The sequence below is a fragment of the Gymnodraco acuticeps genome, unplaced genomic scaffold (assembly GCF_902827175.1).
Source record: "Gymnodraco acuticeps unplaced genomic scaffold, fGymAcu1.1, whole genome shotgun sequence".
In the NCBI taxonomy this organism is placed as follows: domain Eukaryota; kingdom Metazoa; phylum Chordata; class Actinopteri; order Perciformes; family Bathydraconidae; genus Gymnodraco; species Gymnodraco acuticeps.
In genome coordinates, this window is record NW_022991808.1 from 40,727 (window position 1) to 56,576 (window position 15,850).

Consider the following 15,850-nt stretch of genomic DNA (forward strand, 5'->3'; position numbering starts at 1 on the left):
TGACGTAATGTTCATCAGACACAAGAAAGAGAAACCCTTTATTGCATCGTCTTCATCTCTTCACATGTTATGGAATGACTTCAGGTTAGCCCCGCCCCCCACAGGTGTGTGTTAAGCCCCACCCCTTCCTTTCACATGATTTTAAAACATGCGGATTAAAATAAAACAGAAGAGGACGAGGTCAGAGTCCATGACATCACTTCCTCCCACAGACGACACGTATAATTTAAAAAACAAAAACAGTTCAGTGAATTCCTCCTCTTCCTCTTCCTCAGCGTTTGGACAGCTCGTTGGACAGCCAATCGAGACCCTCGTAGAGCCCGGTGCCCTGTGTCGCGCAGGTCGCCTGAACGTGCCACTGAGGAGACATGTGACAGCCAATCAGAGAGCAGCAGGCACAGCATTTCAAAATCAGAGCACACCTCATTCAGCTATTAGTACACAGTAGACTGAGGCCGCTGCTCCAAGTATCCTCCGTCATCGAGTGGCTGCAGAGCCGCTGCTCCAAGTATCCTCCGTCATCGAGTGGCTGCAGAGCCGCTGCTCCAAGTATCCTCCGTCATCGAGTGGCGCCGAACGACGTTCCAATGCCCAGCATTCTGCGCCACTCGATGACGGAGGATACTTGGAGCAGCGGCTCTGCAGCCACTCGATGACGGAGGATACTTGGAGCAGCGGCTCTGCAGCCACTCGATGACGGAGGATACTTGGAGCAGCGGCTCTGCAGCCACTCGATGACGGAGGATACTTGGAGCAGCGGCTCTGCAGCCGGTGTACTCGACATCGAGAAACGGCCTCAGGCTGTGCAGTACTACAGTCTGTAGTATTAACAGTATTAGCAGTATTAGTACACAGGACTCACAGTCTTGCTCCTCAGGCTGTGCAGCCCCAGCTTGTCGGTGAGTTCGCTGACTGCCATGGCGTTGGGCAGATCTTGTTTGTTTGCGAAGACGAGCAGCACGGCGTCCTTCAGCTCATCCTCCTGGATCTGCAGAGACACACAGACCAGATATAGATATATATCTATATATACACTATATAGTATATAATGATAGTGTGTACAGACCATCTTGGAGAGCTCCTCCGCTGACTCAGCGACTCTCTCTCTGTCGTTACTGTCCACCACGAAGATCAGACCCTGAACACACCACACACACTCTCATTAGAGCTCAATACACACTGTTTACCACGAAGATCAGACCCTGAATGCACCACACACACTCTCATTAGAGCTCAATACACACTGTTTACCACGAAGATCCTGAACACACCACACACGCTCAATACACACTGTTTACCACGAAGATCAGACCCTGAATGCACCACACACACTCTCATTAGAGCTCAATACACACTGTTTACCACGAAGATCAGACCCTGAACGCACCACACACACTCTCATTAGAGCTAAATACACACTGTTTACCACGAAGATCAGACCCTGAATGCACCACACACACTCTCATTAGAGCTCAATACACACTGTTTACCACGAAGATCAGACCCTGAACGCACCACACACACTCATTAGAGCTCAATACACACTGTTTACCACGAAGATCAGACCCTGAATGCACCACACACACTCTCATTAGAGCTCAATACACACTGTTTACCACGAAGATCCTGAACGCACCACACACACTCATTAGAGCTCAATACACACTGTTTACCATGAAGATCAGACCCTGAATGCACCACACTCTCATTAGAGCTCAATACACACTGTTTACCACGAAGATCAGATCCTGAACGCACCACACACACACTCATTAGAGCTCAATACACACTGTTTACCACGAAGATCAGACCCTGAATGCACCACACACACTCATTAGAGCTCAATACACACTGTTTACCACGAAGATCAGACCCTGAACGCACCACACACTCTCATTAGAGCTCAATACACACTGTTTACCACGAAGATCAGACCCTGAATGCACCACACACATACTCATTAGAGCTCAATACACACTGTTTACCACGAAGATCCTGAACGCACCACACACACACTCATTAGAGCTCAATACACTGTTTACCACGAAGATCAGACCCTGAATGCACCACACACACACTCATTAGAGCTCAATACACACTGTCCACCACGAAGATCAGACCCTGAATGCACCACACACACACTGTCCACCACGAAGATCAGACCCTGAACGCACCACACACACACTCATTAGAGCTCAATACACACTGTTTACCACGAAGATCAGACCCTGAACGCACCACACACACTCTCATTAGAGCTCAATACACACTGTTTACCACTAAGATCAGACCCTGAACGCACCACACACACACACACACACTCATTAGAGCTCAATACACACTGTTTACCACTAAGATCAGACCCTGAACGCACCATACACACTGTTTACCACGAAGATCAGATCCTGAACGCACCACACTCTCATTAGAGCTCAATACACACTGTTTACCATAAAGATCAGACCCTGAACGCACCACACTCATTAGAGCTCAATACACACTGTTTACCACAAAGATCAGACCCTGAATGCACCACACACACACTCATTAGAGCTCAATACACACTGTTTACCACAAAGATCAGACCCTGAACGTACCACACACTCTCATTAGAGCTCAATACACACTGTTTACCACGAAGATCAGACCCTGAACGCACCACACACACACTCATTAGAGCTCAATACACACTGTTTACCACGAAGATCAGACCCTGAACGCACCACACACACTCTCATTAGAGCTCAATACACACTGTTTACCACTAAGATCAGACCCTGAACGCACCACACACACTCTCATTAGAGCTCAATACACACTGTTTACCACAAAGATCAGACCCTGAACGCACCACACACACTCATTAGAGCTCAATACACACTGTTTACCACTAAGATCAGACCCTGAACGCACCACACACACTCTCATTAGAGCTCAATACACACCGTTTACCACTAAGATCAGACCCTGAACGCACCTCACACACTCTCATTAGAGCTCAATACACACTGTTTACCACGAAGATCAGACCCTGAACGCACCACACACACACTCATTAGAGCTCAATACACACTGTTTACCACGAAGATCAGACCCTGAACGCACCACACACACTCTCATTAGAGCTCAATACACACTGTTTACCACGAAGATCAGATCTTGAACGCACCACACACACTCTCATTAGAGCTCAATACACACTGTTTACCACGAAGATCAGACCCTGAACGCACCACACTCTCATTAGAGCTCAATACACACTGTTTACCACGAAGATCAGATCCTGAACGCACCACACACACTCTCATTAGAGCTCAAGACACACTGTTTACCACGAAGATCAGATCCTGAACGCACCACACACACTCTCATTAGAGCTCAATACACACTGTTTACCACTAAGATCCTGAACGCACCACACTCTCATTAGAGCTCAATACACACTGTTTACCACAAAGATCAGACCCTGAACGCACCACACTCATTAGAGCTCAATTAACACTAGCCTCATCCCTCGACTCCTCTCTTTCCCTCCTCCGGGACTTGACCCGGAAATCGATCAAGACACCCCATTTTGAAGGACGTCCCAATAGCTGAAATGCACACGGAGGAGTCGAGGAGGGAGGAGGGGTGAGGGAGGAGGGGTGAGGGAGGATACGAAAGGGGAGGATACACGCGAGCAGACTGCGGAAGTGTTTTCACTACTCGCATATAAAAGCCCCGCCCCCTCCTTCACAGCTGGTCCATTTCAACAGAGGAAAACCCACAACTGGAAGATGAGTGGAAAAGCGTCACATAAATGTCTCAGTGCTCACAGCTCCGTGGGAATTATTATGTGCAATTCATTTCTAGAAGGCTTTCACATTACTATCATTATATTTGTATTTAAATGTAGGCTACATTTCACACCAACACGGAACGCAAAAGCAGGACCAACCATCACACATTGAGTTCCTTGACTAACAAGAGAAAGATTCATTTAAATAAATATGTAACCAGAAATGGGCCGGTTCTAAGGGTTCTTCAGTCAGCCCGATGAGAGGGGATACAGCTGTGCACATGGCATCATTAACAGACGTCGTTTAAGAGTGACGTTTGAGTGAACGAGGACGTCCCAAATAATACCTGAGGACTCCTCTGTCCTCGCGTCACCTCCTCGTGTCTCTCGCTCGCATCTTACGGAGGCGGAGCTAAGATGCAAGGAAGGGACGCGAGTGAGTGAAAGGAGGAGTCGAGGAGGGGTATTGGAATGAGGCTACTGTTTACCACGAAGATCAGACCCTGAACGCACCACACACACTCTCATTAGAGCTCAATACACACTGTTTACCACAAAGATCAGACCCTGAACGCACCACACACACTCTCATTAGAGCTCAATACACACTGTTTACCACTAAGATCAGACCTTGAACGCACCACACTCTCATTAGAGCTCAATACACACTGTTTACCACGAAGATCAGACCCTGAACGCACCACACACTCATTAGAGCTCAATACACACTGTTTACCACAAAGATCAGACCCTGAACGCACCACACACTCTCATTAGAGCTCAATACACACTGTTTACCACTAAGATCAGACCTTGAACGCACCACACTCTCATTAGAGCTCAATACACACTGTTTACCACGAAGATCAGACCCTGAATGCACCACACACACTCTCATTAGAGCTCAATACACACTGTTTACCACGAAGATCAGACCTTGAACGCACCACACACACTCTCATTAGAGCTCAATACACACTGTTTACCACGAAGATCAGACCCTGAACGCACCACACACACTCTCATTAGAGCTCAATACACACTGTTTACCACGAAGATCAGACCTTGAACGCACCACACTCTCATTAGAGCTCAATACACACTGTTTACCACTAAGATCAGACCCTGAACGCACCACACACACACTTATTAGAGCTCAATACACACTGTTTACCACGAAGATCAGATCCTGAACGCACCACACTCTCATTAGAGCTCAATACACACTGTTTACCACGAAGATCAGGTCCTGAACGCACCACACTCTCATTAGAGCTCAATACACAATGTTTACCACGAAGATCAGATCCTGAACGCACCACACTCTCATTAGAGCTCAATACACACTGTTTACCACAAAGATCAGACCCTGAACGCACCACACTCATTAGAGCTCAATACACACTGTTTACCACAAAGATCAGACCCTGAACGCACCTCACAGACTCTCATTAGAGCTCAATACACACTATTTACCACTAAGATCAGACCCTGAACGCACCTCACACACTCTCATTAGAGCTCAATACACACTGTTTACCACGAAGATCAGACCCTGAACGCACCACACACACTCTCATTAGAGCTCAATACACACTGTTTACCACGAAGATCAGACCCTGAACGCACCACACTCTCATTAGAGCTCAATACACACTGTTACCACTAAGATCAGACCCTGAACGCACCACACACACACTTATTAGAGCTCAATACACACTGTTTACCACGAAGATCAGATCCTGAACGCACCACACTCTCATTAGAGCTCAATACACACTGTTTACCACGAAGATCAGGTCCTGAACGCACCACACTCTCATTAGAGCTCAATACACACTGTTTACCACGAAGATCAGATCCTGAACGCACCACACTCTCATTAGAGCTCAATACACACTGTTTACCACAAAGATCAGACCCTGAACGCACCACACTCATTAGAGCTCAATACACACTGTTTACCACAAAGATCAGACCCTGAACGCACCTCACACACTCTCATTAGAGCTCAATACACACTATTTACCACTAAGATCAGACCCTGAACGCACCTCACACACTCTCATTAGAGCTCAATACACACTGTTTACCACGAAGATCAGACCCTGAACGCACCACACACACACTCATTAGAGCTCAATACACACTGTTTACCACGAAGATCAGACCCTGAACGCACCACACACACTCTCATTAGAGCTCAATACACACTGTTTACCACTAAGATCAGACCCTGAACGCACCATACACACTGTTTACCACGAAGATCAGATCCTGAACGCACCACACTCTCATTAGAGCTCAATACACACTGTTTACCATAAAGATCAGACCCTGAACGCACCACACTCATTAGAGCTCAATACACACTGTTTACCACAAAGATCAGACCCTGAATGCACCACACACACACTCATTAGAGCTCAATACACACTGTTTACCACAAAGATCAGACCCTGAACGTACCACACACTCTCATTAGAGCTCAATACACACTGTTTACCACGAAGATCAGACCCTGAACGCACCACACACACACTCATTAGAGCTCAATACACACTGTTTACCACGAAGATCAGACCCTGAACGCACCACACACACTCTCATTAGAGCTCAATACACACTGTTTACCACTAAGATCAGACCCTGAACGCACCACACACACTCTCATTAGAGCTCAATACACACTGTTTACCACAAAGATCAGACCCTGAACGCACCACACACACTCATTAGAGCTCAATACACACTGTTTACCACTAAGATCAGACCCTGAACGCACCACACACACTCTCATTAGAGCTCAATACACACCGTTTACCACTAAGATCAGACCCTGAACGCACCTCACACACTCTCATTAGAGCTCAATACACACTGTTTACCACGAAGATCAGACCCTGAACGCACCACACACACACTCATTAGAGCTCAATACACACTGTTTACCACGAAGATCAGACCCTGAACGCACCACACACACTCTCATTAGAGCTCAATACACACTGTTTACCACGAAGATCAGATCTTGAACGCACCACACACACTCTCATTAGAGCTCAATACACACTGTTTACCACGAAGATCAGACCCTGAACGCACCACACTCTCATTAGAGCTCAATACACACTGTTTACCACGAAGATCAGATCCTGAACGCACCACACACACTCTCATTAGAGCTCAAGACACACTGTTTACCACGAAGATCAGATCCTGAACGCACCACACACACTCTCATTAGAGCTCAATACACACTGTTTACCACTAAGATCCTGAACGCACCACACTCTCATTAGAGCTCAATACACACTGTTTACCACAAAGATCAGACCCTGAACGCACCACACTCATTAGAGCTCAATTAACACTAGCCTCATCCCTCGACTCCTCTCTTTCCCTCCTCCGGGACTTGACCCGGAAATCGATCAAGACACCCCATTTTGAAGGACGTCCCAATAGCTGAAATGCACACGGAGGAGTCGAGGAGGGAGGAGGGGTGAGGGAGGAGGGGTGAGGGAGGAGACGAAAGGGAGGATACACGCGAGCAGACTGCGGAAGTGTTTTCACTACTCGCATATAAAAGCCCCGCCCCCTCCTTCACAGCTGGTCCATTTCAACAGAGGAAAACCCACAACTGGAAGATGAGTGGAAAAGCGTCACATAAATGTCTCAGTGCTCACAGCTCCGTGGGAATTATTATGTGCAATTCATTTCTAGAAGGCTTTCACATTACTATCATTATATTTGTATTTAAATGTAGGCTACATTTCACACCAACACGGAACGCAAAAGCAGGACCAACCATCACACATTGAGTTCCTTGACTAACAAGAGAAAGATTCATTTAAATAAATATGTAACCAGAAATGGGCCGGTTCTAAGGGTTCTTCAGTCAGCCCGATGAGAGGGGATACAGCTGTGCACATGGCATCATTAACAGACGTCGTTTAAGAGTGACGTTTGAGTGAACGAGGACGTCCCAAATAATACCTGAGGACTCCTCTGTCCTCGCGTCACCTCCTCGTGTCTCTCGCTCGCATCTTACGGAGGCGGAGCTAAGATGCAAGGAAGGGACGCGAGTGAGTGAAAGGAGGAGTCGAGGAGGGGTATTGGAATGAGGCTACTGTTTACCACGAAGATCAGACCCTGAACGCACCACACACACTCTCATTAGAGCTCAATACACACTGTTTACCACAAAGATCAGACCCTGAACGCACCACACACACTCTCATTAGAGCTCAATACACACTGTTTACCACTAAGATCAGACCTTGAACGCACCACACTCTCATTAGAGCTCAATACACACTGTTTACCACGAAGATCAGACCCTGAACGCACCACACACTCATTAGAGCTCAATACACACTGTTTACCACAAAGATCAGACCCTGAACGCACCACACACTCTCATTAGAGCTCAATACACACTGTTTACCACTAAGATCAGACCTTGAACGCACCACACTCTCATTAGAGCTCAATACACACTGTTTACCACGAAGATCAGACCCTGAATGCACCACACACACTCTCATTAGAGCTCAATACACACTGTTTACCACGAAGATCAGACCTTGAACGCACCACACACACTCTCATTAGAGCTCAATACACACTGTTTACCACGAAGATCAGACCCTGAACGCACCACACACACTCTCATTAGAGCTCAATACACACTGTTTACCACGAAGATCAGACCTTGAACGCACCACACTCTCATTAGAGCTCAATACACACTGTTTACCACTAAGATCAGACCCTGAACGCACCACACACACACTTATTAGAGCTCAATACACACTGTTTACCACGAAGATCAGATCCTGAACGCACCACACTCTCATTAGAGCTCAATACACACTGTTTACCACGAAGATCAGGTCCTGAACGCACCACACTCTCATTAGAGCTCAATACACAATGTTTACCACGAAGATCAGATCCTGAACGCACCACACTCTCATTAGAGCTCAATACACACTGTTTACCACAAAGATCAGACCCTGAACGCACCACACTCATTAGAGCTCAATACACACTGTTTACCACAAAGATCAGACCCTGAACGCACCTCACAGACTCTCATTAGAGCTCAATACACACTATTTACCACTAAGATCAGACCCTGAACGCACCTCACACACTCTCATTAGAGCTCAATACACACTGTTTACCACGAAGATCAGACCCTGAACGCACCACACACACTCTCATTAGAGCTCAATACACACTGTTTACCACGAAGATCAGACCTTGAACGCACCACACTCTCATTAGAGCTCAATACACACTGTTTACCACTAAGATCAGACCCTGAACGCACCACACACACACTTATTAGAGCTCAATACACACTGTTTACCACGAAGATCAGATCCTGAACGCACCACACTCTCATTAGAGCTCAATACACACTGTTTACCACGAAGATCAGGTCCTGAACGCACCACACTCTCATTAGAGCTCAATACACACTGTTTACCACGAAGATCAGATCCTGAACGCACCACACTCTCATTAGAGCTCAATACACACTGTTTACCACAAAGATCAGACCCTGAACGCACCACACTCATTAGAGCTCAATACACACTGTTTACCACAAAGATCAGACCCTGAACGCACCTCACACACTCTCATTAGAGCTCAATACACACTATTTACCACTAAGATCAGACCCTGAACGCACCTCACACACTCTCATTAGAGCTCAATACACACTGTTTACCACGAAGATCAGACCCTGAACGCACCACACACACACTCATTAGAGCTCAATACACACTGTTTACCACGAAGATCAGACCCTGAACGCACCACACACACTCTCATTAGAGCTCAATACACACTGTTTACCACTAAGATCAGACCCTGAACGCACCACACACACTCTCATTAGAGCTCAATACACACTGTTTACCACGAAGATCAGATCCTGAATGCACCACACACTCATTATAGCTCAATACACACTGTTTACCACTAAGATCAGACCCTGAACGCACCACACACACACACTCATTAGAGCTCAATACACACTGTTTACCACGAAGATCAGACCCTGAACGCACCACACTCTCATTAGAGCTCAATACACACTGTTTACCACAAAGATCAGACCCTGAACGCACCACACACACACTCATTAGAGCTCAATACACACTGTCCACCACGAAGATCAGACCCTGAACGCACCTCACACACTCTCATTAGAGCTCAATACACACTGTTTACCACGAAGATCAGACCCTGAACGCACCACACACACACTCATTAGAGCTCAATACACACTGTTTACCACGGAGATCAGACCCTGAACGCACCACACACACTCTCATTAGAGCTCAATACACACTGTTTACCACTAAGATCCTGAACGCACCACACTCTCATTAGAGCTCAATACACACTGTTTACCACGAAGATCAGATCCTGAACGCACCACACACACTCTCATTAGAGCTCAATACACACTGTTTACCACTAAGATCAGACCCTGAACGCACCACACACACACACTCATTAGAGCTCAATACACACTGTTTACCACAAAGATCAGATCCTGAACGCACCACACTCTCATTAGAGCTCAATACACACTGTTTACCACAAAGATCAGACCCTGAACGCACCACACTCATTAGAGCTCAATTAACACTAGCCTCATCCCTCGACTCCTCTCTTTCCCTCCTCCGGGACTTGACCCGGAAATCGATCAAGACACCCCATTTTGAAGGACGTCCCAATAGCTGAAATGCACACGGAGGAGTCGAGGAGGGAGGAGGGGTGAGGGAGGAGGGGTGAGGGAGGAGACGAAAGGGAGGATACACGCGAGCAGACTGCGGAAGTGTTTTCACTACTCGCATATAAAAGCCCCGCCCCCTCCTTCACAGCTGGTCCATTTCAACAGAGGAAAACCCACAACTGGAAGATGAGTGGAAAAGCGTCACATAAATGTCTCAGTGCTCACAGCTCCGTGGGAATTATTATGTGCAATTCATTTCTAGAAGGCTTTCACATTACTATCATTATATTTGTATTTAAATGTAGGCTACATTTCACACCAACACGGAACGCAAAAGCAGGACCAACCATCACACATTGAGTTCCTTGACTAACAAGAGAAAGATTCATTTAAATAAATATGTAACCAGAAATGGGCCGGTTCTAAGGGTTCTTCAGTCAGCCCGATGAGAGGGGATACAGCTGTGCACATGGCATCATTAACAGATGTCGTTTAAGTGTGACGTTTGAGTGAACGAGGACGTCCCAAATAATACCTGAGGACTCCTCTGTCCTCGCGTCACCTCCTCGTGTCTCTCGCTCGCATCTTACGGAGGCGGAGCTAAGATGCAAGGAAGGGACGCGAGTGAGTGAAAGGAGGAGTCGAGGAGGGGTATTGGGATGAGGCTACTGTTTACCACGAAGATCAGACCCTGAACGCACCTCACACACTCTCATTAGTGCTCAATACACACTGTTTACCACGAAGATCAGACCCTGAACGCACCACACACACTCTCATTAGAGCTCAATACACACTGTTTATCACGAAGATCAGACCCTGAACGCACCACACACACTCTCATTAGAGCTCAATACACACTGTTTACCACGAAGATCAGACCCTGAACGCACCACACACACACTCATTAGAGCTCAATACACACTGTTTACCACGAAGATCAGACCCTGAACGCACCACACACACACTCATTAGAACTCAATACACACTGTTTACCACGAAGATCAGACCCTGAACGCACCACACACACACTCATTAGAGCTCAATACACACTGTTTACCACGAAGATCCTGAACGCACCACATACACACTCATTAGAGCTCAATACACACTGTTTACCACAAAGATCAGACCCTGAACGTACCACACACTCATTAGAGCTCAATACACACTGTTTACCAGGAAAATCAGACCCTGAACGCACCACACTCTCATTAGAGCTCAATACACACTGTTTACCATGAAGATCAGACCCTGAACGCACCACACACACTCTCATTAGAGCTCAATACACACTGTTTACCACTAAGATCAGACCTTGAATGCACCACACTCTCATTAGAGCTCAATACACACTGTTTACCACGAAGATCAGACCCTGAACGCACCACACACTCTCATTAGAGCTCAATACACACTGTTTACCACGAAGATCAGACCCTGAACGCACCACACTCTCATTAGAGCTCAATACACACTGTTTACCACAAAGATCAGACCCTGAACGCACCACACACTCTCATTAGAGCTCAATACACACTGTTTACCACTAAGATCAGACCTTGAACGCACCACACTCTCATTAGAGCTCAATACACACTGTTTACCATGAAGATCAGACCCTGAACGCACCACACACACTCTCATTAGAGCTCAATACACACTGTTTACCACGAAGATCTTGAACGCACCACACTCTCATTAGAGCTCAATACACACTGTTTACCACGAAGATCAGACCCTGAACGCACCACACACACTCTCATTAGAGCTCAATACACACTGTTTACCACGAAGATCAGACCTTGAACGCACCACACTCTCATTAGAGCTCAATACACACTGTTTACCACGAAGATCAGACCCTGAACGCACCACACTCTCATTAGAGCTCAATACACACTGTTTACCACAAAGATCAGACCCTGAACGCACCACACACACACTCATTAGAGCTCAATACACACTGTCCACCACGAAGATCAGACCCTGAATGCACCTCACACACTCTCATTAGAGCTCAATACACACTGTTTACCACGAAGATCAGACCCTGAACGCACCACACACACACTCATTAGAGCTCAATACACACTGTTTACCACGGAGATCAGACCCTGAACGCACCACACACACTCTCATTAGAGCTCAATACACACTGTTTACCACTAAGATCCTGAACGCACCACACTCTCATTAGAGCTCAATACACACTGTTTACCACGAAGATCAGATCCTGAACGCACCACACACACTCTCATTAGAGCTCAATACACACTGTTTACCACTAAGATCAGACCCTGAACGCACCACACACACACACTCATTAGAGCTCAATACACACTGTTTACCACAAAGATCAGATCCTGAACGCACCACACTCTCATTAGAGCTCAATACACACTGTTTACCACAAAGATCAGACCCTGAACGCACCACACTCATTAGAGCTCAATTAACACTAGCCTCATCCCTGACTCCTCTCTTTCCCTCCTCCAGGACTTGACCCGGAAATCGATCAAGACACCCCATTTTGAAGGACGTCCCAATAGCTGAAATGCACACGGAGGAGTCGAGGAGGGAGGAGGGGTGAGGGAGGAGGGGTGAGGGAGGAGACGAAAGGGAGGATACACGCGAGCAGACTGCGGAAGTGTTTTCACTACTCGCATATAAAAGCCCCGCCCCCTCCTTCACAGCTGGTCCATTTCAACAGAGGAAAACCCACAACTGGAAGATGAGTGGAAAAGCGTCACATAAATGTCTCAGTGCTCACAGCTCCGTGGGAATTATTATGTGCAATTCATTTCTAGAAGGCTTTCACATTACTATCATTATATTTGTATTTAAATGTAGGCTACATTTCACACCAACACGGAACGCAAAAGCAGGACCAACCATCACACATTGAGTTCCTTGACTAACAAGAGAAAGATTCATTTAAATAAATATGTAACCAGAAATGGGCCGGTTCTAAGGGTTCTTCAGTCAGCCCGATGAGAGGGGATACAGCTGTGCACATGGCATCATTAACAGATGTCGTTTAAGTGTGACGTTTGAGTGAACGAGGACGTCCCAAATAATACCTGAGGACTCCTCTGTCCTCGCGTCACCCTCCTCGTGTCTCTCGCTCGCATCTTACGGAGGCGGAGCTAAGATGCAAGGAAGGGACGCGAGTGAGTGAAAGGAGGAGTCGAGGAGGGGTATTGGGATGAGGCTACTGTTTACCACGAAGATCAGGACCCTGAACGCACCTCACACACTCTCATTAGTGCTCAATACACACTGTTTACCACGAAGATCAGACCCTGAACGCACCACACACACTCTCATTAGAGCTCAATACACACTGTTTATCACGAAGATCAGACCCTGAACGCACCACACACACTCTCATTAGAGCTCAATACACACTGTTTACCACGAAGATCAGACCCTGAACGCACCACACACACTCATTAGAGCTCAATACACACTGTTTACCACGAAGATCAGACCCTGAACGCACCACACACACACTCATTAGAACTCAATACACACTGTTTACCACGAAGATCAGACCCTGAACGCACCACACACACACTCATTAGAGCTCAATACACACTGTTTACCACGAAGATCCTGAACGCACCACATACACACTCATTAGAGCTCAATACACACTGTTTACCACGAAGATCTTGAACGCACCACACTCTCATTAGAGCTCAATACACACTGTTTACCACGAAGATCAGACCCTGAACGCACCACACACACTCTCATTAGAGCTCAATACACACTGTTTACCACGAAGATCAGACCCTGAACGCACCACACTCTCATTAGAGCTCAATACACACTGTTTACCACGAAGATCAGACCCTGAACGCACCACACACACTCTCATTAGAGCTCAATACACACTGTTTACCACGAAGATCAGACCCTGAACGCACCACACTCTCATTAGAGCTCAATACACACTGTTTAGTGGTGTACAGTATTAGATGTAGTACCTGTGTATTCTGGAAGTAGTGTCTCCACAGAGGGCGGATCTTGTCCTGCCCCCCCACGTCCCACACCGTGAAGCAGATGTTCTTATACTCCACCGTCTCTACGTTAAAGCCTGCACACACACACACACAGTTAGTGTACTTGTTGTTTATGTATTGTGTGTTACTTCCTGTGTGTACTGACCGATGGTTGGGATGGTGGTGACGATCTCTCCCAGCTTGAGTTTGTAGAGGATTGTCGTTTTGCCTGCTGCGTCCAGACCCACTGAAAACACACACACACACACACACACACACACACTTTAATTACACACAACAGACCCACTGAAACACACCCACACACACACTTTAATTACACACACACTTTAATTACACACAACCGACCCACTGAAACAGACACACAATTCAACAAAGAAAACCAACTTTACCAACAGAAAACGGTATGTAAAATAGCTGTTAGCTGTTAGCCTAGCCTCAGAGTGTCTGTACTCGATGTCACTGACAGTTAGCCTGTTAGCTGTTAGCCTCAGAGTTACTGTAGTCGATGTCACTGACAGTTAGCCTGTTAGCCTAGCCTCAGAGTTACTGTAGTTGATGTCACTGACAGTTAGCCTGTTAGCTTAGCCTCAGAGTTACTGTAGTCGATGTCACTGACAGTTAGCCTGTTAGCTTAGCCTCAGAGTTACTGTAGTCGATGTCACTGACAGTTAGCCTGTTAGCTTAGCCTCAGAGTTACTGTAGTCGATGTCACTGACAGTTAGCCTGTTAGCTGTTAGCCTCAGAGTTACTGTAGTCGATGTCACTGACAGTTAGCCTGTTAGCCTAGCCTCAGAGTTACTGTAGTTGATGTCACTGACAGTTAAGCTGTTAGCCTGTTAGCTTGTTAGCCTGCTCTCACCCATCAGGATCCGCATCTGCTTCTTCCCGAAGAACCGGGAGAACAGCGAGGAGATGGTCAGCCCCATCGTTAGAGTCCCGTATCAGCGGCGGGGGGTAGGAGCCTGCGGGGGAGAAAGAGGAGCCGGTAAACAGCCAGTAATCAGCCGGGGTCAGGGGGTAAACAGAGCTCACTCAGACCCGGATCCTCTCTCCTCTCGGTGCCACGTCGAGGCCAACGGGGAACTAATGACGTCACGCATCTGACACACAACAGTGCCGCGTTCAGGGCCTCACACAAAATCAGAACTCCTGGATTCGTCCCACAGAAGGGATGTGTAGTGTTACAGTGAGGGGCATAGCAGTTAAAATACAATAAATAATCATCAAAAATACAAATGATAAGAAAGAAAAGCACATATTATTAATATAATAAATAATCAT

At 46.8% G+C, this 15,850-nt stretch overlaps 1 protein-coding gene across 1 annotated transcript; it reads right to left on the reverse strand.

The window, feature by feature from the left end:
* Positions 1-25: 25 nt before the first annotated feature.
* Positions 26-15,668, reverse strand: LOC117535248 (ADP-ribosylation factor 4). Its single transcript, XM_034199647.1, has 6 exons — positions 15,429-15,668; positions 14,715-14,795; positions 14,534-14,643; positions 1,067-1,138; positions 863-988; positions 26-358 (listed from the first exon to the last, which is right to left on the reverse strand). Exons 1-6 carry the CDS (start codon positions 15,493-15,495, stop codon positions 272-274), a joined length of 543 nt encoding a protein of 180 aa, XP_034055538.1. The 5' UTR covers positions 15,496-15,668; the 3' UTR covers positions 26-271.
* Positions 15,669-15,850: the final 182 nt, after the last annotated feature.

Bases quoted from the DNA above. Each gene is read 5' to 3' on its own strand.
- LOC117535248 (XM_034199647.1), bottom strand. From the start codon at position 15,495: ATGGGGCTGACCATCTCCTCGCTGTTCTCCCGGTTCTTCGGGAAGAAG. The intron at 14,796-15,428 runs GTGAGAGCAGGC...GTGTGTTTTCAG, and splicing joins GCAGATGCGGATCCTGATGG to TGGGTCTGGACGCAGCAGGC. The intron at 989-1,066 runs GTCTGTACACAC...GTGTCTCTGCAG, and splicing joins CGGAGGAGCTCTCCAAGATG to ATCCAGGAGGATGAGCTGAA.